This window comes from Sus scrofa, chromosome 14, assembly GCF_054392235.1.
Source record: "Sus scrofa isolate SSC_HxYL_T2T_F1_AM1 chromosome 14, Sscrofa_HxYL_maternal_Yorkshire_Landrace_v2.0, whole genome shotgun sequence".
Lineage (NCBI taxonomy): Eukaryota > Metazoa > Chordata > Mammalia > Artiodactyla > Suidae > Sus > Sus scrofa.
In genome coordinates, this window is record NC_139396.1 from 149,707,342 (window position 1) to 149,734,477 (window position 27,136).

General features: G+C 43.4%; 2 protein-coding genes across 15 annotated transcripts in view; one reads left to right on the plus strand and one right to left on the minus strand.

Moving 5' to 3' along the window:
• The window catches only part of HSPA12A (heat shock protein family A (Hsp70) member 12A), a 177,453-nt gene extending 177,086 nt beyond the window's left edge, over positions 1 to 367 (minus strand). For both annotated transcript variants that reach the window (XM_013983787.3, XM_021073399.2), the window contains exon 1: positions 137 to 367. In XM_013983787.3, the coding sequence (XP_013839241.3) occupies positions 137 to 139 (3 nt within the window). In that variant the 5' untranslated portion in view covers positions 140 to 367. The remainder of the gene's footprint in view (positions 1 to 136) is intronic.
• Positions 82 to 26,503, plus strand: ENO4 (enolase 4). Of its 13 annotated transcripts, none has more exons than XR_014827007.1 (14): positions 82 to 302; positions 3,555 to 3,683; positions 4,466 to 4,656; positions 6,760 to 6,908; positions 8,670 to 8,839; positions 8,927 to 9,058; positions 10,407 to 10,460; positions 14,248 to 14,304; positions 16,387 to 16,554; positions 18,117 to 19,011; positions 20,347 to 20,542; positions 22,640 to 22,707; positions 23,235 to 23,352; positions 25,709 to 26,503. XR_014827007.1 is itself a non-coding variant. In XM_003483559.5 (14 exons), the coding sequence occupies exons 1-14, from the start codon at positions 138 to 140 to the stop codon at positions 25,837 to 25,839; spliced, it is 1,854 nt and encodes a 617-aa protein (XP_003483607.2). In that variant the 5' UTR covers positions 82 to 137; the 3' UTR covers positions 25,840 to 26,503. The 13 variants fall into 13 exon arrangements, 8 of the variants coding, with proteins under 8 accessions (XP_003483607.2, XP_084851809.1, XP_005671541.2 ...); XM_003483559.5 differs by having other exon boundaries at positions 18,886 to 19,011; XR_014827005.1 differs by having other exon boundaries at positions 8,670 to 9,058.
• Positions 26,504 to 27,136: the final 633 nt, after the last annotated feature.

The window sequence follows — 27,136 nt, forward strand, 5'->3', positions numbered from 1 at the left end:
GGCTCCAGCCGCGGGAAGAACCCGGGGCTGGAAGCATCGCGAGATCTGAGGTCGTGATCTCGCTGCGTTGCCTAGCGACGGGGAGGACGCTCACGGGCCCCCAAGCTAACCCCCGCTGTAGCCTTAAATCTCCTACCATGGGGGAAGAAGGCGGCGGCCGCAGCTGTGGGACCACTAGGGAGCTGCAGAAGCTGAAGCAGCAGGCGTTGGAGTACTACCGGGAGAACGACGTTCCGCGCAGGCTGGAAGAGCTGCTCAACTCCACCTTCTACCTCCAGCCTGCCGACGTCTACGGGCACCTGGTAGGGACCTGGGACAGGAACCCTCTTCCCTCCAGCCCCTCTCCCCCGCCCCGCTCTGCGGCAATGCAGTGCGCCTGCGCCGCAGAGCCGCGCACGCGCGCCGCCGCCGCCGGGGGTCGTGGGGTGGTGGTTGTGCAGAGTTGCCACCGTGAAGAAAGAAGCAGAGCGGAAACCTGGGCGCAGGAGTCTCGAGAGAGAGAAAGTGGTGGACTGGAATCAGCTAGAGGAAAGAGGATTGTAGGCGGATTTGTAGCTACGGCGACTGCTCAGAGCCTGGCAGGTGTCCTTGTGGGCTCGCCTGCCAGTTGTCTTTTTAATCACGGAACTTAATACTCTGTAGCTCAGTTTACCAACCTTCAGTGGCCTCCTTTTGACCCCGGGATGGACGCCTTGGCATTTGCCACAACTTGGCCTCAGCCTATCCTGGGGCCTCAAACCCAGTAGGCTCCCATCGTGCCAAGTTTCAACCTATACTCCTTGGCTTCTGCGCCCTTGTCTACCTGGATGTCCATCCCACCTGACCAGCTCCCACCTAAACTTCAGATATAATCAAAATCCTGCCCATTTTATCCTGGACTAATCGTCCTTCAGTGTTCTTGTAGCATTCTCTGAAACCCTCCCTAGCCTGCTTTAGAGCTGTGCCCCTGGATCTAGTCTGGCACATACTTTTGCTTTTTTTTTTGGGGGGGGGTTTGCTTTAAAAACCTCCGCAGCATGTGGATGTTCTCAGGCTAGGTGTCAAATGGGAGCTGCAGCTGCAGGCCTACACCACAGCCAGAGCAACATCAGATGGGAGCCTCTGAGACATACACCACAGCTCACGGCAATACCAGATCCTTAACCCACTAAGTGAGGCCAGGGGTGGAACCCATAACCTCATGGTTCCTAGTGGAATTCGTTTCCACTGCAACACTGTGGGAGCTCAGTCCATCTGACACACACCTTTACCTTAAGCAGTGGGCAGCTGGAACAAATACAAGCGTTTTCTCATTTCTAGAACCATAAGTACTAACCAACACCTACCTTTTGGAAGGCATCATGGTTGGGACTGGCAGGAATTTGCACCACGGCGAAGCACTAAGAAGCATGATGTGTTCACAGGGTTCAAGACCACATCTTGTTGAAGCGGTTAATATAAGGGATGTTCCACAGATGTTCATTTTTCTTGGTCACGGCCCATATGTCAGATTGGGGGAGGGCAGTGTTTACTGAGCACCTTGTGCTTTATGTGATTTCACTTCATCCCTAGGACCATGGTGAGATAAACATGATTCCTATTTTGCAAATAAAGGAATTGTGGCCCAGTAAATTTAAATGATTTTCCCAAGGGACACAGTAAATGACAGTAACACATCAAACCTGGTCTGTGTCCCTGGTACCTAGTAGAGGGCATGATGCATGATGGACTCTCAGGAACTATTTATAGGATGAAGGAGTGAAGGCAATGCGGCATTCCATTCTCTTTCCACTGTCTCTGTTTAGAGGAATTCCTGAAATTTAACTCGTCTAACTTCCTCATTTCATGAAGACCTTATCTCATAGCGACTCAGTCCAAAAGGAAAGACTGGAAACTTGGACTCTTGTCCCAAGTGTAATGCTCTTCCCAGTCTATTAGGCAGCAGGGACTTTGGTTAGCACAGCTCTCTGGGATCTTATACCTCAGTTAGGGGTGAATGCTGATGATACATGAGATGACTGGATAGGGTGATATATGCTGCTGTGCTGGCCTGAGGAATAGATCACCTGTGAGCCTGTGAAAAGGGATTCGTGGATGGGGCATATCCCTGTGGGCTGTGGTTTGGCTGGGAGTTTGGCTTGGGTTTGAAGGATGTTCAGGAATTGGGTTGGCAAAATGGCAACCTCCTTCTCGTTTCTCAGTCCTTGCCCTAGTTTTGGCCATCCTGATTCTTACCTAGTCTCTCCCTCTGCGAAGTCCATCCCACATTAGTGCTCCTAATCTTCAATCTGACCTTCTTTCTCTTGCTCAGAAGCCTTCTGTGGTTCTCCCTTGCATGCTGAGTGAGATCACACAGCGTGACTCATAATGCTTCCCCAGACCTCAGTAACGGGCGTATTTCTCCTGTGCCCTCCCCAGAGGCCCACTGACTTTTCCCTGAAGCAAGAACTTCCCCACGTCCATCCCCTCTGGTTTTCCTATTCTCTCTGCTGGAAGTATCTGCCCTCAACTTCTTCCCTTGTCTGCCTATTGAAATACTACACAAGCTCCAGCGTTCAGCTCAAATGCCATTTCTTCTACACGTCTTTTACATATTAGAGGAATTCAGGAATGGGAAAGATGCCTGTGGGCAGTAGAATACTATTTACACCTTGATAAAATGTATAATTGAGGTTGTGATTGGGAATCAGGCAGATCTGGATTTGATTCTTAGCCCTGCCGCGTGGTAGCAGTCATAAACCCCTAGATTGATGGCCCCGGTGAACCACACCACCAGTGGGAACCATCTTGAATCTTTTTACTCAGGCTCCTTGAGTGGACTTTTTCCTCAGCTTCACTCTCTTTCTTCTGTCTCTTTCTTGGATGATTCCCAAATGACTTCTGCTCTTCCACATCAATGAAACTGCTCTTGCTAATTTCCCAAGAGTCCTCTAGTTCTCGGCATGAACTGATGGTAAGTGAAATACAGCCTCTGCTCAAATCTTCACCATTAAAATAGCAGATGCCTTGTGGGAGGAATAAAAATGGACCCACGTAAGGTTTCTCAGATTTGAGTTGATTCTAGTGTTCTAGAGACCAATTGACTTCAGTATCTTGGACAAAAGGATAGGTTAGGGCCCACTAAAGAGTGACCTGGGGAGTTCCCTTCGTGGCTCAGCGCTTAATGATCCCGACGAGGATCCAAGAGGTTTCGGGTTCGATCCCTGGCCTCGCTCAGTGGGTTAAGGATCTGGCGTTTCTGTGAGCTATGGTGTAGGCCAGCAGCTGTAGCTCCGATTTGTCCCCTAGCCTGGGAACTTCCATATGCTGCGAATGCAGCCCTAAAAAACAAAACATAAATACATAAATAAAAAGCGTGACATGGACCTTTCAATTAAGACCTATATGCGAGTTTCCGCTGGGAGTTCAAAAGACAAATTACAAATCTCTGTACGTTCCCACAGTGCTGCTGGATTAATCCCAGCCTAAGGAAGACATGCAAAGAGGTTTAGTAGAAACTAGAGTAAATGTGAATGACCTGTTAAATATAAATTAGATGTGCTATGGTGATTTTTGTGTTTTTTGGTTTGTTGAAGGCAAACTGCTTTTCTAAACTTGCAAAGCCTCCCACCATATGCAAAGTAGTGGGGAAAAATGTACTGGATGGCCTGGGGCTTCCAACCTTACAAGTGGAAATATTCTGCACCATTCAAAATTTTGCCAAGGTAGGAGGCTGCTTGAATGTGTTCTGCATTGTGTCCTGGCTGTACTTCATTTATTAGCATTTACTGTCTAAATTGTGGAAAAGCAATGTGTTGAAATTCAGTGTCTGTGAAACACACACACACACACACACACACACATTTGTAGATAGTCGTGTACACAAAGCATGAGTCATACAATCTACCACAGTGGTTTTATTTTGCTTAAGTGTATTCTTGGTACAGACACAACTTGCTCATCTGAAGATGATCCAAGATGGAGAAAGGAAATGGGGCAAAAATAGTTTTAAAACTCTGACATTATTAATGTGATGAGTTCTATAAATCTGCAGATAGGTTTACAGAGTTATAGATTTATATATGGATTTACATAGATCTATAGATCCATAAATCTACTAAAGAAAAATTCTTTTCCATAATTTTACTAATTCATTTTAATTATTACATATTTGTTGTTATAAGTAATTTTGCTACAGTCACTGGGAGGAAAATAATTGAGATTAAATCTGTCTTTTTTAATTTATTGGAGAGGTAGTGATAAAAATGAAGTTCAGTGCAAAGTTTTTTACAAGGGTATTTTAACAGGGCAATAATTTTAAACGTTCCTTGAAGTTGGATTCCACAGTGTTTCAGTAGCTATAAAAATATCTCAAAGAAAATTATAGATTCTCATTTTCTCTTTGAAACTTGGTGATAAAATATATACCTTAAAAGCTGGATACATTCAATTTCCTATTTCCTGTGAAAGGCAGGGAAACTGTAGATGGCGTTTATATTGTTTTCAGAGCATATGTTCTGTGGTGATCTCAACTCACTTCGAAGTCCACGAGAACGCTTTACCTGAACTGGTAGAAGCGGAGGAAGTAGAAAGAGCGGATGCCGTCAGCACGGCGGTGCGATGGGTCAATGAAACCATCACCGAGGAGCTTCGGGGCATCGAGCCCTCCAACCAGGCTGGTGTGGATCAGGTGCTCAGGTAAACCTTGTACTTTGAAATGTGTCAAACCTTGTACATCTTTTCCTTCCATTTCCCCTGTCAGTAAGACAGGTCTGTCATATCTATAGAGTACAGTCGGAAAGTCGACTAAGAAGCATGTGCTAAAGCAGAAAATTTTAATCTAAAAATTTAATCTAAAATGTTCTTCTGAAAACCCTATTACAATTTTACTGTGTAGGCCTCTTTTTATGCAAAGAGCGTTCCCAGGATTCAGTGAAGAGTTTCTCAGGAAGAGGATTTAAGTTAAGAATCCAGACATGGTCGTCCTTTCCCTCCCCCCTCCTCAGAGACCCCCATGAGCGGCTCTTACCCTTTTTCATAGTCGCAGTGGGTGGTGCTTATGTTCTGACCTCCAGGCACAAACAAGTCTGCCAGGCTTTGCCCATAGGTTGACTCTAAAATGTGAAACGTGAGGAAGTGTTTTCCAGGGCTCTGTGAATATCATCATTCAACGCCCAAGTGTGAGTTAGCATTACTTTTCCTTCTGTGCCCGTGCAGTGCCACAACCCTCTTGGCCAAAGAGGGTCAGCTGGATTCTTTTTATCTAAGTTTTTTCACTTGCTTAATTGCGTAGAACATCATAGTTTGCCTCAGAGCTGGATCATCACCTTAAAAAAACCTTTTTAAAAGTTTTCAGTTGTTGTAGAGTTTTTGAACGCTATTCCACTTATTCCTCTGTGTCTTTTTTTGGGGGGCGGGGGATGTATGTGTGTGTGAGATCTGCTAGTAACATATCCTTAGGGTTTTGGTTTTGTTTTTGTTTTCCCCTCTTAGCTCTCAGTCATACTATTTATTCTACTACATTCCTTTTTCCCCGGAATTTTTTCCTCCTAAATCCCCCATCTTGACTGCTTCCTCACTAGGCCAGCCACACAGATGCCATAAGTCATCCCTTCCTTCTCTTCCTGTTTCCTGGTTCCCTGGCTTCCTCTTTCTTGAATTGCTGGATTACATACTTTAAAAGTAAGGATAAGGGGAGTTCCCATCGTGGCACAGTGGTTAACGAATCCAACTAGGAACCATGAGTTTCGGGTTCGATCCCTGGCCTTGCTCAGTGGGTTAAGGATCCGGCATTGCCATGAGCTGTGGTGTAGGTTGCAGATGCGGCTCAGATCCAGCATTGCTATGGCTCTGGTGTAGGCCAGCGGCTACAGCTCTAATTTGACCCCTAGCCTGGGAACCTCCATATGCCGCAGGAGTGGCCCTAGAAAAGGCAAAAAGACAAAATAATAATAATAATAATAATTTTAAAAAATAAAAGTAAGGATGAGGAAGGGGATTTGGGATGTAAATTTTGTGTGTGGAGATGTCAGTGCTTGGCCTTCGAGGTTGACCATTTAGCTGCGTGTAGGCTTCTCATTTGAAATGGATTTGCTTCAGTCCTTAAACAGCACTGCCCCATGAGAATCATATGCAAATCTGATTCTCACCTCTTTTTTTTTCTTCGTTTTTGTTGTTGTTGGGTTTTTTTGTTTTGTTTTGTTTTCTTGTTTTTGTCTTTGGAAGCTTTTAGCGTCTTTTTATTCTGAGGAGCTAAAATTTTATGTACATGTGCCTAAGTTGGCTTTCTCAACAGTTTTTTTTTTTTTTAACTATTCAATTTAAGCAGCCCCCCTCAAAAATAAAGAAAAAAGAAAAAAGAAGCAATGCATGTAGTGCCACATATTTCACTGTCTATTCTCGCCTCATTTTTCTTCTGATGGTCATTTATTCAAAAAGAAAATCCAATGGCCCTTAATTATATATATATATATATATATATATATATATATATATATATAGTCCACTTTTACTTTAAAAATAACAAACAAGGTTCCAATCATTTTAAAAATGATCACCTGAAATCTTTAAACATTTATTTCCAGGACAAAATTAATTTCAATTCTTGAACACAGCTTTAAAACAGCCTCTTTTTTTTTTTTTTTTTCTTTTGGCCTTGAAAATTGAAGCTGATTTGTTCTTAGGTAGCTCAGAAAGCAGAATTAATTATCGAAACATATTGGGGTCAGCACTAAAACACTGCCAAAAGTACCTGCAGTATTCCTAAATATCTCATTGTAAAGCCATTATTTTCTTACAAAGGATATTCTTTGAAAATAAAGTACAAGAAGATAAGGAGAGAAAAGAATTGGAGAAGAGTCTGGAAGACTCAACAGTGCCTGTACCTTCACCTCTAACACAACCACCCCCACCTCCTCTACCTCCAGACAAAAAAAAAGGACAAAAGCAAGGTCAGTGGCTTATCATCATGCAGAAAGGCTGAAGCTTGGGCTGCTTTTAAGGTTCAAGTCTCTCTGCTGCAGACCTAGGTTGAGTTCCAGGTACTGTCCACCCTCTATGTCACTTTCTTGCTTGATGCTACTATGTTGGGTGGGCAGGTTTTACCCCATCCTGCCTTCCATTTTTATTTGTAAGATAAAAATATTTCTTACCCAGAGGGGAGCACTCACCAAACAAAGTGCACCACCGAACAGTGGCAGTGCCCAAGGCGGGGAAGGGGAGGGTGGCAGGGAGACCTTTAACTGTTCCTCCCAATTTCCATGAGCTCATCAGAAAGCCACTCCATATTTTCAAGATTAATTATATCCTTCGATATGGATAACCAATGTTTTCTCAGTCCTGGGTAACATTGAGAATTATCTCTTTGGAAGACTTTGCTATTTAAGGCAAATGATCCAGGCAATCACGGCCCTTTGCTCGATGCCTTCCAACATACAGCTAACCTCTGCTCCTCCATCTGGTCAATTCTGGAGCTGCTGCTAGTGTTATAACAGTGTTTTGTAGGTCTGGCCAACTAGAACATGCTCCTTGAGGGCATGAGTCATGCCTCATTCAATTTAGCACTACCAATACCTAGCACAATGCTGGGAACAAACACCAGATAAATGTGGGTCCCATTGGATGAGAAAGCACCAGGGCCAGGGACCACAGAGATCATGAAGACAAGTTCTCTTATTTCAGAGATTCAGATGCTGAGGCCCAAAGAAGGGAGGAGAGTTGCCAAGGCAAAAGAATCATGTTAGAATCAGTCTTCTCTTGGGAGGGTAGGGATGGCCACAGCTGAATCACAGGTAGGGAACATCAATTGATGTTCATTTGGTGTTTTTGTTTTATTTTTGTCTTTTGCGGGCCGCACCCACAGCATATGGAGCTTCCCAGTCTAATTGGAACTGTAGCCACTGGCCTACACCACAGCCACGGCAGCTCAGGATCCAAGCCACATCTGTGACCTACACCACTGCTCACGGCAATGCCGGATCCTTAACCCACACTGAGCAAGGCCAGAGATAGAACCCACACGCTCATGGATCCTAGTCAGGTTTGCTAACCACTGAGCCATGATGGGAACTCCTGTTTTGTTTTATTTTATTTTCAGATAGAACTCAAAACATAAGAGGGGAAGAAGCAGGAGGGGACAGTAATTTGCTAAACATTTAATGTGTGCTGGGGGCATACACATCTTATTCTACTTCTTTTACCTGCCTGACTCAGGTCAGTAGCTGTGGGGATGGAGAGGACAGAAGGGACCTGATCAGACTGGATGGCCGAAAATATGTCAGGGTGGAAGATGGGTAAGGCTTCTGGGTGGGTAGTTAGATCTGGAAGGAATTTCTAATAGAAAAAGGCAGCAGTTTGGGGTTGGCAAGCAAGATAACTAGAGATACACATGAGGAGACAGTCAACATGAAGCTTGTGCAGAGCTAAGGCGGAACATAGAAAAACAAAGTGTTTGGAATTCAAAGACTCTCCAAATCCTCTCTTCATTTAGAAGAGGAATTTCTAACTTTCCGCTGGAAGTTGGGCAGATCTTTTAACCTAAGCCCCCAGGTTACTTCTTGGGGGTTAAAGTGGCAACTATGTGCTTCCCAGCCTCCATTTTCAGACTTTATGCTGGGCCTTCACAACTCTAAGTAAGGCATGAAAAAGTATAGCTTTATCATAGTCATGCTTCCTAGAAAGCAATTCTTTATCGGTATTATTTTCTTCTTCAGGGAGGAGGGATACTTTCACAGAAAAACCAATTTTACCTCCAGAACCTGATGAACACGTACTCTGTGGCAGCATGGCCATAGGGGCTGTGTCACTGGCTGTTGCCAAAACCGGTGCCATGCTGGACGGTAATCCCCTATACCTCAATATTGCACTACTGAAGCACCACCAGGTACGCATCCGTTACACTCCCTTACAGGGACCCGTGAGTGTCTCCAGGCCATGTTTCCCAGGTCCCTTTGCTTTCCGCCTCTTTCAGGAACAGCCAGCAAAGCTAACTCTACCTCTGCTGATGGTCTCTCTGGTCAGCTGTGGGAAGGCATCACCTGGGAAGCTGAATCTGATGAAAGAACTGATTTGTATACCCCACCCTGGATTAACAGCCAAACAAGTACTATCTCAGATTTTCTCTAAACAAAAACCCATCATGGAGGAGATTTTCGTGTATGCCTCCCCAAGACCTATGACACCAAGGGAGAGGGAATTAAAATATAAAATGAGGGAAAGTATTTTAGGAAGTCAGGGACATGGGAAGATAATAAGACCTCAGACAAAAGGGAACCACATTTAGACCACGTCGGGTCTCAGGCTTCATTACAACACGGACTCACAGAGAAGCCCTGGGCGTGTAACTCTGTAGGCCTTGATAGTGCTGGAATGATGTTGCGTGGGGCGGTTGAGATATCTTTGTTTACTAGTCTGCACTACGGCAGCGACCGGAGGAAGCTGGCATTGCATAGCAGCCCATTCTGTTAAGCAGGAACTCCAGGGCCTGGCAGATGGCCTGGCACCCAAGAGAGGTTTAGTGCATGTTTATGGAATATGAATGAAGGAATCCGAAGTGGCGTCTTTACTACTCAGAGGTTTGCTAGTCCCTGATTGTTCTTCAGTGGTGTGAATGCATCAATATGTCTCTTTGACTCCTCATGAACTATTCTACCAATTAGGTGGGAGGGAGAACTAATAACATTCGAGTTCTAAAGTGGATGTTTTCAGAAAAAGTACGGGAAGCTCCACCCCCCACTGAGTGATGATATTTTATCTAATTGACTTTTTTTTGCCTAGTGAATGTAAAAAAAAAAAATTTCAAGATGATTTCTTTTATGATCATCATAAATCTCAAGATGATTTCTTTATGATGATCATAAAGAATTCTTTTTTAAGGAGAATAATCATTGCCTCACTTATGTCAGTTTTGGAAGACTAGGACTGATATCTGGCTCACCATCTGTCAGATCATGTTCCGATCCTGGTGCCAGGATCCTTCCTTCAGTTAATATCTGTTGCGCTATTTGGGTACCGGAGCATTTGGCAGGCCATTCTCTGTCTCCATATGCAGATTCCACCATTAGAATACATTTCTCTACTTTCTAATTCGAACACTGTCATGCAGAATCCCTTGGTGACCTAGGACATGAATTGCAAGGAGGTTGGTCAGGAGCCCGTGAAAGAGAATGAGGTTAGGTTGACCCAACGAACTGGACCAATCAGGTCTGAGCAATGAAGAGAGGATCATGGGGAAGAAGAGCCTCTCATTCACACTCAACCAAGTAAAAATTGAGGGCTGAAGATTAACAGTTAACCTTCTGACCCTTAGACTACATGTAATGCACTAACCAGGATGCCTTATCGGGGACCCTACAAATATTCTGGGTTAGAAATAGCCACGTGTGGCATAAGTTTTTGTGTTTATAAGTCTAGACTGTAGTTGTGGAAGGTCACGGTTATTCTACTTACAGGGTGTGGAGATGCTTCTGGAAATTCAGAAACATATTACCAAAACAATTGAGATGGTACGTAAAGACAAACTATGGAATCTAATAACTGATGCTAGTATCGAAATTATAGTGCAATAAATTCAATAATGTTATAGATATCAATAAAGCATTAATTTTCTTTGGGTTTCCCATATGAGCCAAGCTTATACATCCGCTCACAGGCTATGGGTCTAGTTTCTAATGTAATTTAACCATCTTAATTTGCTTTCGGAGGCAGCTGGCTCTTTGCTAAGATCACCCGTTAGGATTTGCAAAGAAAGAAAGGATCTGGCCCCTAGGATTAGTGAGAGACAGTCTAATAGTTAAGGCACACTCACTTGTGCCTGCTTTGAATTCTAGTGTTGGGCAAACAAGCACCCTCGGCTGAGCAGCCCTCAAAGGGGAGTCACAAACACAGCACGAGCTGTGCCATCCTATTCTAACTGGGGCAGCGCACAATGATGCAGCAGGGCCGAGGGACCCAATCCTGGTCTCTGGACTTTAAACACACACACACACACACACACACACACACACGAATAATACCGCACATACAGAGAAGCTGCAAAGATAGTAGAGTTCCCAACTCTCCCTACCCAGTATCCCCCAAGGTAACAGGATACATTACCACAGCACGTTTGTCAAACTAAGAAACCAAATGCTCCGTTACTAATAACCAAACTCCAGATTTGATTCAGAGTTCACTGGTTTTTCCACTAACGTCCTTCTTCTGTTCCAGGATCCAGTCCAAGACCCCACATTCGTTTAGCCCAAGGCTTTCCAGCTACATGATTAGGATGCACTAACTCATTCCCCAGCAGGATGGGCACCGAGTTATAATCTCAATATGACATGAGGGAACTCCAGTTCTAGTGCTCTCTTGCCTGCCCCTCCCCTGTTATGATAGGAGCCGGTAGCTCAGGCCCAAGCTGTACAGTGGAACAGAATTGCTTTAAGCACCAGCCTAGAGCCTGCTTCTGGGGTGCTTTTCAGAAGGCCAACTTCTTTATGTGTGACCGGCCTGCAGAGACTCAGACTTGGACAAATTCACCCTGACCTTGCACTTTGCTTTGCCCTTTACTAGCTGTGAGACTGGGTGTCAATTACATAACCTCTCTGCCTCAGTCTCCTCATCTATAAAATGGGCCTGATACATCATGCGTAGATAAGTTGGATATGTGCAACATGCTTAGAGGAGGAGCTGACACAGCATAGTGAGCAATACATAGGGGTGGTGGTCAGAGCAGGTGGAGGAAGTCCAGCTGAGAATAATAGAAAACTCAGGATAGTAGAGCTTTCTGCAATCATTCTTTCAGATTTTTAATTATACAAGTAGCTCATGAATGTACTTATGAAAATTCAAACACTGATAGAGTGAGTTACCCCTACTCTCCTGTACTGATTCCCCCCACCCCGCCCCCCACCCACTACTACCCTTAGTTCCAGTCCCTTCCGTTGAGAATGTCGTATGGCCTTCCATCCTTTCTTTTGTATCTAGACACACAGACACCACACATATAAATATATGGAGTTGTTGTGTTTAGAATCATATAAAATTCTGCACAATTCACTCTACAAGTTGCTTTATTTCTTTGCCATTTTAAGTGTTCATCTTTTACTGACATCTAGGAATTCCTTTTTTTTTTGTCTTTTATATGGAGGTTCCAAGGCTAGGGGTTGGCTTGGAGCTGTAGCTGCCAGCCTACACCACAGCCACAGCAATGTGGCATCCAAGCCACATCTGTGACCTACATCACAGCTCACAGCAGTGCCAGATCCTTAACTCACTGACAGAGGCCAGGAATTGAACTCGTGTCCTCTTGGTTACTAGTAGGGTTTGTTACCACTGAAACATGATGGGCGCTCCCCTTATGTTTTATAAAGGCTTCAATCCTTTCTACATGTTATACTTATTTTCCTCTATCATGTTGCCTGTCTTTTAACTGTATTTTATGGAGTCACAGAGATTTTTTTCTTTTTAAACTTTAACGTAGTAAAATGTATCACTATGTTCTTTTAAGGTTCTCAGTGGGGGGGAGATTTTGCCCAAGGGACATGTGACATTGGGCATTGCTGCCCAGAGACATTCTGGGTTGTCGCAGATTGGAGGGTTGAGGAAGTAGAGGTCAGGGATGCTGTATATCTGCAGTGTTCAAGGCAACCCTCCACAGCAGGGGCGTATCCAGCCAAAGCATCAGGAGTGCCAAGGCTGAAAAACTCTGCCTTAAGGCTTTTGCTTTTTGCTCAGCTCTGGGCCACAAATATGCTGCTCTTTCCCTAGAAGGATGAACAGGTCCACCCACCCCCACGCATCAGCTTCTTCAGAGTCCCCTTCCCCTATAGAAGGAAGTCGCCTTGCTCTGCACTCCCCATCACACCCCTTCTTCCTGTGTTGTTACTGCACCTGATGTGTCTGCCTCACTAGACCAAAGCTCCCCGAAGCAGTGCCCCTGGTGTCTTGTTCACAGCTGTAGCTTTCTTGCCTGGCACATCAGTTTGCTTCTTATGTTATTTTTATGGGGAGACAGAAAGTTCAGCTGACTCCATAGTGAAAAGATAACACTTATATTTGCATATATTTGGGTGTGAGCCATTGCTGATTCTTGACAAACATGCCGAAGCTTACAGAGCCAGTAAATGCTGGCATGAAAGTGCATCCTTAGAGTTCCCCAATGGTTCACTGGGTTAATGACCCAGCATTGTCATTGCTGTGGCTCAGGTCACTGCTGTGGCCCAGGTTGGATCCCTGGCCCAGGAACTTCTGCATGCCATGAGAGAGGCCAAAAAATAATAATAGATTTTAAAAATGAAAAATAAAGTCCATCATTTAAAAGACTGAATCTGGAATTCCCATCGTGGGGCAGCGGAAACAAATCCGACTAGGAGCCATGAGGTTTCAGGTTCGATCCCTGGCTTTGCTCAGTGGGTTAAGGATCCGGCATTGCTGTGAGCTATGGTGTGGGTCGCAGATGTGGCTCAGATCTGGCATTACTTCGGCTGTAGTGTAGGCCAACAGCTGTAGCTCCAATTCAACCCCTAGACTGGGAACCTCCATATGCCCCGGGTGTGGCCTTAAAAAGAAAAAAAAAAATGGATGAATCCTTGCTACAATATGCTTTCAAGACCCCAAACTGTGGGAGCAGCTCTTTGGTAATTATCTCTGCTTCTAATGTCAAATAACAATACACATATCAGATTCACCAGATTTATCATTTTTTTTTTCCCACTGTACAGCAAGGGGGTCAGGTTATCCTTACATGTATACATTACAATTACATTTTTTCCCCAGCCTTTCTTCTGATTCACTAGATTTAATGACCTTTGGTTTTTCTAAAAGTCAAACCCACCCTGTAGGGGAACATGTTTGTACCATGAGAATATTGACAAAAAAAAAAAAATGTTGAGCCTTTCAAAGCAAATCTCATGGTGGGGTTCTTCCTTAAGGACAAGGAGGGGACTTGGTGTCCTCCTGGAAAAAAGAGTTCCTGCACACAGCAAGAGTCAGGACACAATGGGTGAATAATTATGTATGTAAGCAGACATTCATGCACGTGTCTATCCATACCCCGTACGTGTGATGGAGACAGAATGTAAGGATGACCTAAAGCAAACACTGCCTGAATGCGACAAACAGTTCAGGGATGATGAAATTAGAGTGGCTGGCATGGTCATTCCTGTGTGTGTGTATGTGTGTGTGTGAGACTCTCCACGTGACCAGCTCAGCCCCAGGGCAGTGGACAGGCCAGAGGACCTGAAGCTCTGCTTGCAGCCACAGCCATGTCTGAAAATCCCAAATGATGTGTCTTTATCTTGTGTCCCACAGCCCCCTCCTCCAAAAACAGAGACAAAGAGAGGTCATAACGGAGGCAAGAGAGGTCAAGTAAGTAAATGTCTTTGTTTCCCACGCTTCCCTATGATGGTTCATTCCTACATCCCCTGCCCCCTTTCCTCTCCCATAGTCATTTCTTCCCCAGGACCAGGGCTAACACACGTGGAAATCACACGATTATATTACTCCAAGGAGACTAAGCCAGGCCACCCCCAGAGCTGGCAGGTCATTCTGCCCCTGCCTCTCTGTCCCACACTGCCTAAGCTGTCTGGACACTGACATCTCAGAGGGGCTGGAGGGGCACTTCTGAGTGACAGGATTCCATGGGAAACCCTCGAGGTGACGTGCTGGGGAAGGTGAATCTGATAACCAGCTCAAAGGCACATGAGCTATTTTGGGTTTTGATTTTACTACACCCAAGGAAAGAAAGAAAAGGCTCCAAAAAATAACCATTCCTTTATCTGGTCCCCAAAAGGCACTGAAGCACCATTTCAGATGACACATTGCCAGAGCTCAGATTTTGCCAGGAGAGTTAGGCAAACACGCCCAGTGAAAATGGGCCACACTGGCTTCAGAGCCCTGGGAGACCAGCTGAACTGGATTGTGGGTGCTCTGAGAGACACACCTAGCACATGCCTGAACTCTCAGCAGTACAGTTAGAGCGACCAACAAGAACCCTGGAGATAATGCACGGGGATGAGGGTGTTCACATGGGTGATATAAGCTTGCAGTCCCTCTCCGGTGTTAGGGACTTCGGGGTCTCCTGACGCCATCAGCAAGAGGGGACTTGGACGGAAGGAGAGGACTTAGTATTGATAAAAAATTTAAGTGCCTCCTCAAACTTGGGAGAGAGAAAGGAAATGTGTGTGAACAGATAACAGCAGTAAGTGTATCACTGGAATGAGCAGGACACTGTAACATGAGACCTTGCAAGAGAGGCAGGGGCTGGTTGTCTGATGTGTTTCCAGAAACTTAGACCAAGATCAGCCCTTCCTTAGATCAGCTTTACTACTCCCCCCACCCCACCCCCGTTAGAAACAAGTTAGATGATAGATTCTAGAGAGGCAGCCATGGACTCAAGCTAAACTACCTGGATTAAAATCTGGTCCAAATTACTTAACTCTCTCTTAAGTGGGGATAACAATAGTACCTCCTTCATGGGACCGAGGGAAGGAGTAAATGTATTTACTTTATGTGAAGTGTTTAGAATAATACTCAGCATTTAGTCAGCCCCAAAAAGTGGTGCTTTCATAGTTTTGAAGCCTCTGTATAACCAAACTCCTCAACTGATGCACGAAAACCTCCCCAACTACTCCTTTGCCAAATAAAAGATTCCTCTCACTGACATTAAAAACGTTGGATGGTTCTTATAATTAACTAGTACTATCACCAGTAAAAATGGGATATTTATACCTAGTTTCATATTTGCTCTTGAGTTTGGCACACACACACACACACACACACACACGCACACGCTCACTCCTTACTGATACTGCTTTAACCTATGCTATAAATTGTGTAGTGACAATTTATGATGAAGGCACATCAAATCTGACCTTGCAATTGAAGCATATGGCTGCCTTTCCCTGAGGTCATTTGGGTCCTTATCAAGTCTTCCACTGTAATCCATGCTCAGTGCTGCATCCTTTTAGCTGAAGTCTTCAATCCTCTTTAAGATAAAACTTTTCCTGAAGGAGAGTTATATCTATAAGTTTTAATAGTTGCATTCTTCTAAAGGAAAATGGAACATGGGAAAGAGCAGGTTTGGAGGAAGAATACAGACATTTATGGGGACAGCCTGAAGATTCACCAACCTGGAGGTTATAGCTCAGGTTAGCCCATGTACCATGGTAGGGCCAACTCAGAGATGACGTGGACAACTAAAAAGAGAAAAGTGTGTTCCCAGTCAAACTTGAAAACCTTGGGAGTGAGAAAATTATTCCCAGATATTATAGGACAATCATCTGCCCAAAAGTCACACGGAGATGAGTGGGAACTAGGGGCGGGATTAGTGGAGAATCAGAGGACCTCATCTTTGGAGAGTTGGGTCTGGTTATAAACTGCCACTCACTGGAAGTTCCAGGAACCTGAATGTGCTATATTTACATGCATGATTTCCTTGTGATCCTGCAGCAGCAGATCATTGGCAAGATGTCCCATCTGGGCTGCTTAACCATTAATTATGACACCATAGAGCAGCCACTGCTTCTAATACAAGGAATCTGTGCAAACCTGGGGCTAGAACTGGGAAGGAATCTGCATCTAGCCATCAACTGTGCTGCACACGAGCTGATGGACTATGTAAGTTTCCACTCCAGAACGTTCGCTTTTTGTTGAGGTCCCATTATTTTTAAAATAGAACTCAAAAGAAGAGCCTGTCTGTATATATTTCCAAACACATCCTACTTTTAAATTAATATCATGTGAGGGGTGCGAATATAAACGGAGTTGAGAAAAAGCCAAGTTAGCATTAGCTAACCAGAGAGTAATGTAACCATATAACTTAAAAAATTAACAGAAAATGTCATAATAACTATATATAGAAATTCTGTAATAAAAATGATTAAAATGGATTTCTTACATTGAAATCATAAGGACTATTGAAAATAATTGAACAAACCTGTATGTTGTGCTAAGCACCATTGACCGGTGAATGCTGAATTGGTCAAGCATGACAAGTGGCTCAGTTGTAACTATGACTCACGGAGTTTCTGCTGGTGGCTTGATTTTTTTTTTTTTTTTTTTCCTTTTTTGGCCACGGCTTCAGGCATGTGGAAGTCCCCAGGCCAGGGATCAAATCCAAACCACAATAGTGACTTGAGCCACAGCAGATACAATGCTGGATCCTTAACCTGCTGAGTCACCAGGAAACTCTGTGACTAGATTTTTTTTTCTTTTCTGTTTTTTCTTTCTCAGCTGCACCTGTGGCATTCAGAAGTTCCTGGGCCTGGGTGCGAATCCAAGCTGCAACTGCAACCTACACCACAGCCCAGCAAAATGAGATTTTTTTTTTTTGCCTTTTAGGGCCATACCCGCAGCATATGGAAGTTCCCAGGCTAGGGGTGGAATCCGAGCTACAGCTGCTGGCCTATGCCACAGCCACAGCAATGCAGGATCTGAGCTGTATCTGTGACCTACATCACAGCTCATGGCAACACTGGATCCGTAACCCACTGAGCGAGGCAAGGGATCGAACCCACAACCTCATGGTTCCTAGTTGGTTTCCACTGCACCATGATGGGAACTCCCAAAGCAGGATATTTACCCCCACTGCATCAGGCAGGCTGGATGTAACCCACTGCGCCACAGAGGGAACTCTCGTTTTTTAGATATAAAAATATTTTCAAGTTATTGAAGTTTCTGGAGAATAATTAATAATAGTAATTAATGCCAAATTCAGGAGACATGACCAAGTAGGATTCCATTTTGATTTGTGATTGATTCTAAGTTTTAACTGCAAAGGAAATCTTGAACCGTGTATAAGAAGCCTAAGTTTCTGTTGAATTCTAAAAGTTTTTACTTCTCTACAGAAACTAAGTGCATAAAGGAATGTTTAATGTAATTTCCTATTCTTCACATCACAATCAGTTCCTAGGCCTACCATGAAGAAAAATAATGCACGTTTTCATCAGCAATATATAGCAAGAACTATGAATATAATGACTACCAGCACTAACTAGAATGGGTATTTATTGCTTATATTCAGTGAAATGCATCAGCTTGATATCAGATAATTCTTATAATGTTAGTTCAAAGTCATGAGCATTTCCTCTCTGACAAGATCAGACTGTATAAGGTTTGCAGTAGAGAAACTAAACGTTCTTGCTGCTTTGTAATATGAAACAAATATAAAATTTTTTCAGTGATGGACTTCTGAGGAGCCTGCTTAATTCCAATGGAAACCATCCTATGAACAGCAACAGGAAGACATTAAACCCAGGAGTCATTCCGGTTCATTCCACCTCCCTCTCAGTCCCTAAATATCCCAGGTTCCATCCCCTGACACAAACTTGGGCTGGACATCAGTGTGCTGTGTTGTGCAGAGATTAAAGATCCTCTGGCTCCATTTACTTCTACCCTCAAAGGGCCTGGGGGCTTTCCAGACTTCAAATGAGTGGGCTGCACTAGAACTCCACTTTCAAAACAATGTTCTTCCTACTAGAACTTGCATGCTTGCCTTCACATAAATCTCAACAAGCTCTTTGCTCACTGTGAGGTGAACAATGGTGGTTCTATTGAGTAGGCAGGACTGCACTACTCTTCTGATTATGACTATATGTTACGGCCCATCCAGCCAAGCAGCTAGGTATGTGGCACCACGTCATAAAACTTGAATAAGAAGTTATTCCCCTCCTACTCTGTACTCGGTTTTTTGTGCAGAAGGCTTTATCTGAAGTCAGTGGGAAGAACTTTATGGGGCTCTTCATGGAGGAATGCTGACTTGCTTTTTCCAGGGTGATATTTAACAGATTTTTAAAGTACAATGCATAGATTTCTCACATGCATGTGGCCTGAAAATAATGTTTGCAGTCTTTTATGTGAAATGAATGAAAATGAACTTGAATCACATCTTTAATGTTTGAAGAACTCATCATTTACCCTTTATTTTAATACCTTCCTTATATTTATCAGAGTAAAGGAAAGTATGAAGTAATGATGGGAACCTACAAAAATGCAGCTGAGATGGTTGACCTGTATGTGGATCTGATCAATAAGTTCCCCTCAATTATTGCCTTGATTGATCCTTTCAGGAAGGAGGTAATGGGATTCACCTTGAATTTTATAGTAAAACAATAAAAATCTCTCTTTTGGGGGGGAAATCTATAGATTTGAAATGTGTTGTAATTTGGGCTGGGGCTGAGTTGCTTTATTTTGGCTTTTATGATAAAAGGCACTTACTATTAAGCAAATGAATAGCAGAAACAGTTACCTAGGAGGGAGCCTGTCTGCAGAATGAAACACTTCAGGAGTACCTATGTATTTATGAGCGGCCTCACTGATAGCAGGTGAGAGCACTGTGCTAGCTAGTGCTTCGATAGGTTAATCACATGTCATTTTCAAGTGCTCATGGAAACAAGACTTCAACTAGGCTGAATGTTTTTTAAAACCTAAATCTAGTTACTACACATGCATTAAAGTTACAAAACCGTATTTTTAAAAGTTTTTGAGATACTGAGGTTTTCTGATCTGTTCCAAGGAATGCATCTGAAAAGGGTTGTTTATGTGCCATAGGAGAAACATCTCTCTTCCTAACCCACCTGAACTTCAAAACTGACATTCTTGATGATATGAATTGGAGAACCATGAGCTACAGTGAGCAGATATCCTCCCTGAGATAACTTGGCTATTTTAATTTGGGGACAAGGAAGCTCCTGGACCTTCCTGGAGCCCCATCTTTCCTTTCACAGCCTGGGTGGCATCCCTGCACTTGTGGGAGATGCTGACCAAGCCGGGTTCTTTAATCTCCCCAGACTTGTCTTGTGCTCTTTGCCCCGAGGCTCTGGCCACAGCGCTTGTTAATGTGATAAGATGTACCTGTGTGGTCTGCTCTAATGGGACAGGCTGAAATCTGGTCCAAGGACTGGGAGGACTTTGTATATTACTATTTAAGTGATAAGCATTTCATTTTATGGTCTCACCAATCAAAAAATGAGGGCCTTGAGAAGGAGGATCTACAGCACTGCAGGCTCATTTGTTTCAGTTGTCTTTTTACCAGAAATATCATAAAAATCTTCTAATTGCCAGTCTGTAGCAGCATTATGGATAACGCAGTGGGTGGGAAGAGCTTGTGTGTGAAGGTCAGAATCAGCGTGGAGAATAGCATTTAATGTGTATTAGCATTTTGTTCACTAGGTCTTTAAGCTCAAATTTATTTCATCACTTTAAGCTTCTGTTCCATGAAGGTTGTTGATTTGTGTGGCTGTGGTATAGGCATCATTCAGGTGCAAATGCAAAAACCAAAACCCAAACCAAAAGAATCTGTTTTGTGTACCTCAGAAAGGTGTATCACTGTGATTATGTACTATATGATTCCTGTCATTTTGTGGCGAGGCTCCATACATGATAATGATCGAGTCTTAAATATTTACCCAGGACTCTGAACCGTGGGACAGCATCTATGATGCTCTCGGTGCCAGGTGTTACCTAATTGCAGGAACTGCATCCAAAAGCATTTCTAAACTTCTAGAGGATGGGAACATCGGCGTCCTCAAATACAGTGGGCTGATCATAAAACATACAAATCAAACTACGATGTCTGACTTGGTGGAAATAACAAATCTTATGGACAGTGAGTAAAAGTATAGATCTGAGACGCATAATGAACTTAAATGTGCAGTCTATCAGTTAATAAAAAGCATGGAATAAATCTTGGGGAAAAAAAAAATCAACCATCTGTGAGCAATTTGGTGCTGGAAAACAAAATGTAGCTTACAACCAATACACTTTATAATGTTCCAGTAACAGCCCCGCCCAGGAGGCCATCCCCTTTAGAGAGGACTAGACACTGCAGGGATTTTTTTTTTTTTTTTCCTAAATAAACAGTAGCCCACACTGGCTTTTTAAAAATTCCTCAAAAGTATCAAACTATTTGTTTATTTTTTGTCATTTTAGGGCCGTACCTGCGACATATGGAGGTTCCTAGGCTAGGGGTCGAATCACAGCTATAGCTGCTGGCCTACACCACAGCTCCAACACCAGATCCGAGCCATGTCTGCAACCTACAGCTCATGACCATGCCAGAACCTTAACCCACTGAGTGAGGCTAGGGACCCAACCTGCGTCCTCATGGATGCTGGTCAGATTCCTTTCCGCTGAGCCTCGATGGGAATTCCTTCAAACTCTTTATGACCTTGGGGTCTTTGAACACACAGTTCCTTCAGCCTAGCATGCTTTGCCCTGTACTTTTTAGTCGGCTAACTATTCTTGATCCTTCAGATCTTCTTGCCTTAAATGCAATCTCTTCATATATACATACATACATATGGAAGTTTCTGGTCCAGGGAAACCCATGCCACAGCTGCAGTCAGAGCCACAGCAGTGACAATACCAGATCCTTAACCCACTAAGCCTCAGGGAACTCCTGCTCTGAACTTTTTTCATCATATATATACATATATATTTCTTTTTTTGTCTTTTCTAGAGCCACACCCACGGCATATGGAAGTTCCCAGGCTAGGGGTCTAATCAGAGCTGTAGCCGCCAGCCTACGCCACAGCCACAGCAACACAGGATCTGAGCTGTGTCTGCGACCTACACCACAGCTCACAGCAATGCCTGATCCTTAACCCACTGAGCAAGGACAGGGATCTAACCCGATTCCTTGGATTCGTTAACCACTGAGCCACGACAGGAACTTCTCATCTTCTATTTTCAATTATAGTACTGGCCACAAATACTTACACAATTATTTAATGTCTGGTGTCCTCCAGTAGACTGCAAATTCCCATGAGTTCATGGGAGCCTTGTTCACTTATGTACAATATCTGACACATGAATATTGTTGAGTGGGTCTCAGGAACTAACTAAATAAGGTAAGGCCCAGGGCTGGCAGCTTGGGGCCTGAGCTAGTGTCAGAGGATGGAATGAAATGCCCCTAGTCCCTTAGCCTGCAGGCTGCCCCGGCCCAGGGCCCAGGGCCCAGGCAGGGTGGCTTGCAGGTTTGGTGGATGGGAGGCCCCGGGCCTGGCCTTGCGTCCTGGGTCTACCACTCAGCACCCATTCTGCCATCCACTCCAGATAACTGCTGTAGCTTCTGCCTCTAAAACACAGCACTGTCACCAGAGAAAGAACTTTGACTTGCAGTCTTCATAGACTTTGGCAAATTTTAAGGGGGTTTTGAGATTCTCAAGTGATTAAATACTATCAACACTGTTCTTCTAGTAAGTCAGCATTCAGAATGACAGATTCCTTGGAGTAGTTATCTTACATGATGAATTGTGAAAACCATTATTTATGCTTATCAACTCCCCATATGATGCCCTTGCACTTACTGTATATTACATCTTGACTCAAAGATGCACGTCTTTCTACGATGAACAAAGAGGACACTGAATCATGTCTTACAGTTGTGGTCTTAGAAATGTGTCAGTCTAATTTGAGCACTTTTTCTCTTTAGTGGTATTAATGGTGCTTCTTACAATTTAGGGTGTCTTAAATTTGATGAAACACTGCATAGTATTTATCATCTAAACTACTGTAAAGAGGTAAACATAAAATCAGGGTAATAGAAATGCAAATGTTTGGGTTAGAATTCTTAGGTGGTCAAATAATTGACTCTTCACGGTTTAAAAATCTCTGGCAAATTTTAAATTTTGACCTAGGGGCTCATATATTTTCTGATGGTTTCCATACCATCTAAACCTGAAAAGAATTCCCCTGTTTGTAGGTAAGAAGCACATCGCTGTCTTTGGAAGTACAGAAGGAGAGTCATCTGATGACAGCCTTGTCGATTTGGTAAGTGCTGAAAACTGGTCAATTGCAGAATTGCCAAAACACTGCTTTTATCACGAACTGGTATTTCAGAGAAAGGTGGTCTTTGGCAGAGAAAGTCATGTAACCTTTTATGAAATAGACTTGCTTCCTCCCAGACAGCTACCATTTTCAAAGAGCTAATCTTTGAACTTTTAAAAAGAAGAAAAATTGAAGTCATCAGAAAATGATGAGCACTCTTACATGACTGGGAGGCACTGCTGCAATCTTACCTCCTGAAATGACGTGAGAAAGGCCAGAATGTTCTTAGATGAAAGCAGTGGGCTTCCACGACTAGGAGAGCATCAGATGTGTAGTCACACTATCTCCTTACCTTTGACACTCTCAGCTTGTAAGCAGGTCACTCTATTTACGTAAAAAGATGAGAAGTTAACTGATGAGAGCAAAACCAAAACAGCACACAGGGGCAGTGTCCTTTCTCCCTAAAGAACTGTTTGGAGTTTAGCCAAGTATGACTCCATTTAAAATAAGCTGTTCCCCCGCCCCTTTAGGCTGTTGGACTTGGTGTCCGGTTTATCAAATTGGGAGGTCTTTCTCGTGGTGAACGGGTGACTAAGTACAACCGCCTCTTGACTATAGAGGAAGAACTTGTCCAGAATGGAACACTGGGTATGTGCTGCTTTCTTGCTTTGTTTTCACTTAGCCATGAATAAGAGAACAAAGATTGGGAGAAGGGGAATAGAAGTCTCTCGGCAGGAGGCCAGGGGAATCCAAAGACTATAAATAAGTGCTGACAAAACTAGGATGGCATTTGTCACAATGTGTATTGTTTTCTTAATGGATTATCTATTTACCTGAATGTTTAAAACTCTCGCCCTTCTTCTTGATGAATAGGCTGTGTGATGCTTTTCAAAAGACTTAATTGATTGGAATGTCCAAGCCTACCTTTTGTTATGGTCCAAATTATACTTAAGGCTTCTCTGCACAGCCCAGGAAAGTTAAAGGCAGATGTTTTCCTGGTGGTTCTTGGCAACAACTCATTTTACTAACATAGACAGCACGTTAATGAATGTAACTGGGAAAGGCTATGATCTCAAGAAAAATAAACCAAACATTTACTACATCGAACTTAATAAATCTGTGTGGGTAGAAGCACCTTAGGTACCAGCTAACTGGAGAGAAACACCCCAAATATGCATTTTTACTCTTTATAATTTTCTCACTGGGATAACCAGAACAAAGCATGCAAAGATATTTAAAGAGACCAAGTCTTTGCAATTCTAAAACTATTTTGTATTTTGATTTTTTTGGCCATGCCCAAGGCATGCGCAAGTTCCCTGGGCCAGGGATCAAACCTGTGCCACAGTGGCGACCAGAGCCACTGCAGTGACAACGCCGGATCCTTAATCTTCCGTGCCAGTATTCTGTGTTTTTAAATATAATTGATATACTGAAAAAAGGACGTTACATAGTGCTGACCTCCTTGTATACAACAAATGGAATCTATTAAATAGGATGTGTTGAAGAATGCGTTGTGGAGCACGCCAGTTACGGGATGTGAAAGAAAGGAGGCGGTCCTGCCTGTGCTCAACACAGGCATTTCTTAAAAGGAAAGAGACCAGCAGAAGTAGTAATGATAAATTTATTATTTAACATATGCAATGACCTTGAAATACATCCTAAGATTTATAGAAAATAAATACTTGGAAGACTATTTCTGAGTCACGTAAAAGCAGTCAGAGTTTGTATTTTTGTCTTTTTTTTCTTTTTTTTGCTTTTTTAGGGCCGCACCTGCAGCATAATGGAAAGTCCAGGCCAGGGGTTGGATCTGAGCTGCAGCTGCTGGCCTCCACCACAGCCACAACAACAAGGATCCGAGCTGCGTCTGCGACCGACACCACAACTCACGGCAAGGCCAGATCCTTAACCCACTGAGTGAGGCCAGGGATCAAACCCACATCCTCATGGACGCTAGTCGGGTTCATTAACTGCTGGGCCACGAAGGGAACTCTAGAGTTTGTATTGTTTAGTATGTAAGGTGAGGGCTTCTTTTTTTCAAATAGGTAAAATCATATTGTTCTTCATACCCTCTGATTATTTTTTTACGTTGTCCTGACTTGGGGAGGCTCTGGGTTCCACAAATAGACCGATCACATTTCCAGACTTCACCCCAAGGGGAACAGCTGCCTCCAGGTGTCAAAAAGGACTCTAGTGACTGGAGACCCAGCCCCTCCCTGGTGACAGTGCCAGCCCCTGAGCACTTCGGAATGGCTTAACAGATTAATGAGAATTCCTCTGACATGGGTAGTGGTCAGTAAATGTGAAGGGGACCCAAAACTGGAAAAACAAATCACTCCACTGAAAGATTGAGCAGGAAATTGGCAAAAGCTCAACCATTAAAACCCTGCCACTGCCCACGTGGACCCAACTCAACAGTCCGTCTGCAGTGGCTTACCTTGGAAGAGTTAGTTGGCCATGGTTTGTCTTCAAACAGAGTAATTGCCTTCCCTTTAGTTCATCTTCCTCTTTATCTTCTGCTGCTAAGCCTCTGCCCAGAGTCCACTGCACACCAAAAGTTCCAGCAGGTAATGTATAACCAGTGACGGGCCCACTTTCAGGTGATTCTAAAATCTTTTCTAATGGTGATGGGACACCTCTGGACAGTTCTGAGGATGATCTTTAAATATCAAGTAACGGCAAAATCTGCACCACTGGATTAGATAGTAAACTTTATTATTGCTGTTTAAACATTTTTAAAGGTTTTTTTGCTTTTTAGGGCTGCACCTGTGGCATATAGAACTTCCCAGGCTAGGGGATAAATTGGAGCGCAACTGTGGGCGTACACCACAGCCACAGCAATGTGGCATCCAAGCCATGTCTGCAACCTACACTACAGCTCATAGCAACACTGGATCCTTAACCTACTGAGCAAGGCTAGGGATTAAACCTGCAACCTCATGGATATTCTCAGGTTCTTAACCTGCTGAACCACAACGGGAACTCCCTGTTGTTGTTTTTGAAATAGGTTTCACTGAAGAACACACATTTTTCTACTTGAATGAGGAAGCTGAAAAGGCTGCTGTGGCCGGTGAGCTGCCTGAGCCCCTGGAGCTCATCTTCCCCACAGAAGTTTTGGAGGAATCAACCAGAACATGAGTATCTTCTGGACAGGTCTGCACACCCCAGCTGTCAGCCATACCACTGGTATTACTAGACTGGTAGACCTGAAGGATGTCTTCATTTTGGTTTTGCTCTAAACTTCACTAATGTGTGCTTTTTCTTCTTCTAATTTCACTGTTTGGTGAAATACAGAGACAGTATTTTGCCTGAAACGATACCTTGAACCTTGTCTTCCAGCCCTCACATGTCTATGGGGATTCTGTTTAATATACTAGCTCTTGTCCATTCTGGAGAGTTGTGACCTAGTAAAAGCCCAGTAGTTTCATTGCCAACGCCACATTTAAATTCAAACACCTTGTTCTTTACAAATCAGAACATCTCTAAAACAAAAATCTTTTATCCTAGGAGCTCTCTGCTAGGAAGAAGTGTACACCTTCTGTTTTTATCTTACGTACTAGAAAAGTACAAACACATTTTTGTAGCTAACCTTGCGCAGAAGTACGGGAGGTTCCTGGATGTTTGTAAGAACCAAACAGCTTCCCTCACATTTTTCTACCCTTAATTCCCTTTTCCCTCATTCTCACCTTTTTCTAAATTTTAGTTTTTCTCTTATTATTTGTATCCTGTGGGTCTCCTTAGATCCATTTGGGAACAAGAATGAATAAATACATCAATGAATGAATAAATATTCTTAAGGTAATTAAATGCCCAATTATTTTTTACAACAGCATGCAATAGGTGATTAAAAATGATGCAACATAGGGACTGACTGCAATCTCTTTTGAAAGCCAGTATTGGGGTTAGAGCAGAGGACTACAGACATACACATATTCAAACACATACCTAGGGACAGAATAACATCAGTTGCTTTTCATGATTGATTTAGATTTCCTGTTAAAAGCTACTGTTTGCTTTTCCCCTCAATTATATAAATTGCTATTTATGGACCTGTGGGAGAGATGGCTAAGTTTAGATTTCTGATATATTCTATACGTTTTTACTAAGCACACTGAGGCCCTCTCCTTTTGAAGACTACTGACAGGGGAACTTAATGGCCTTATGGCAGAGCCAAGGTCTTACTCTAAAAGCAGTGGCAGAGTCTCTCAGAGCACAGGGCAGGAGAACTGGCTGGTATCACTCTAAGTTGGGAGAACCGTGTCACAGTTTGTGGTTGCTTCTGCCTCTCCGGATGCTTAACAGTAAACAATGGGTTATGAGAAACTGGAAGAAAAATTCATTTTAAAGGCAGGAAGAACATGACTGAGTGTTCACATCACCTCTGCACATGTGTACACACACACACACACAAACACACACACACACACACCACCTG

Bases quoted from the DNA above. Each gene is read 5' to 3' on its own strand.
- ENO4 (XM_084995683.1), top strand. From the start codon at position 138: ATGGGGGAAGAAGGCGGCGGCCGCAGCTGTGGGACCACTAGGGAGCTG. The intron at 303-3,554 runs GTAGGGACCTGG...GGTTTGTTGAAG, and splicing joins CCGACGTCTACGGGCACCTG to GCAAACTGCTTTTCTAAACT. The intron at 20,543-22,639 runs GTGAGTAAAAGT...CCCTGTTTGTAG, and splicing joins AATAACAAATCTTATGGACA to GTAAGAAGCACATCGCTGTC.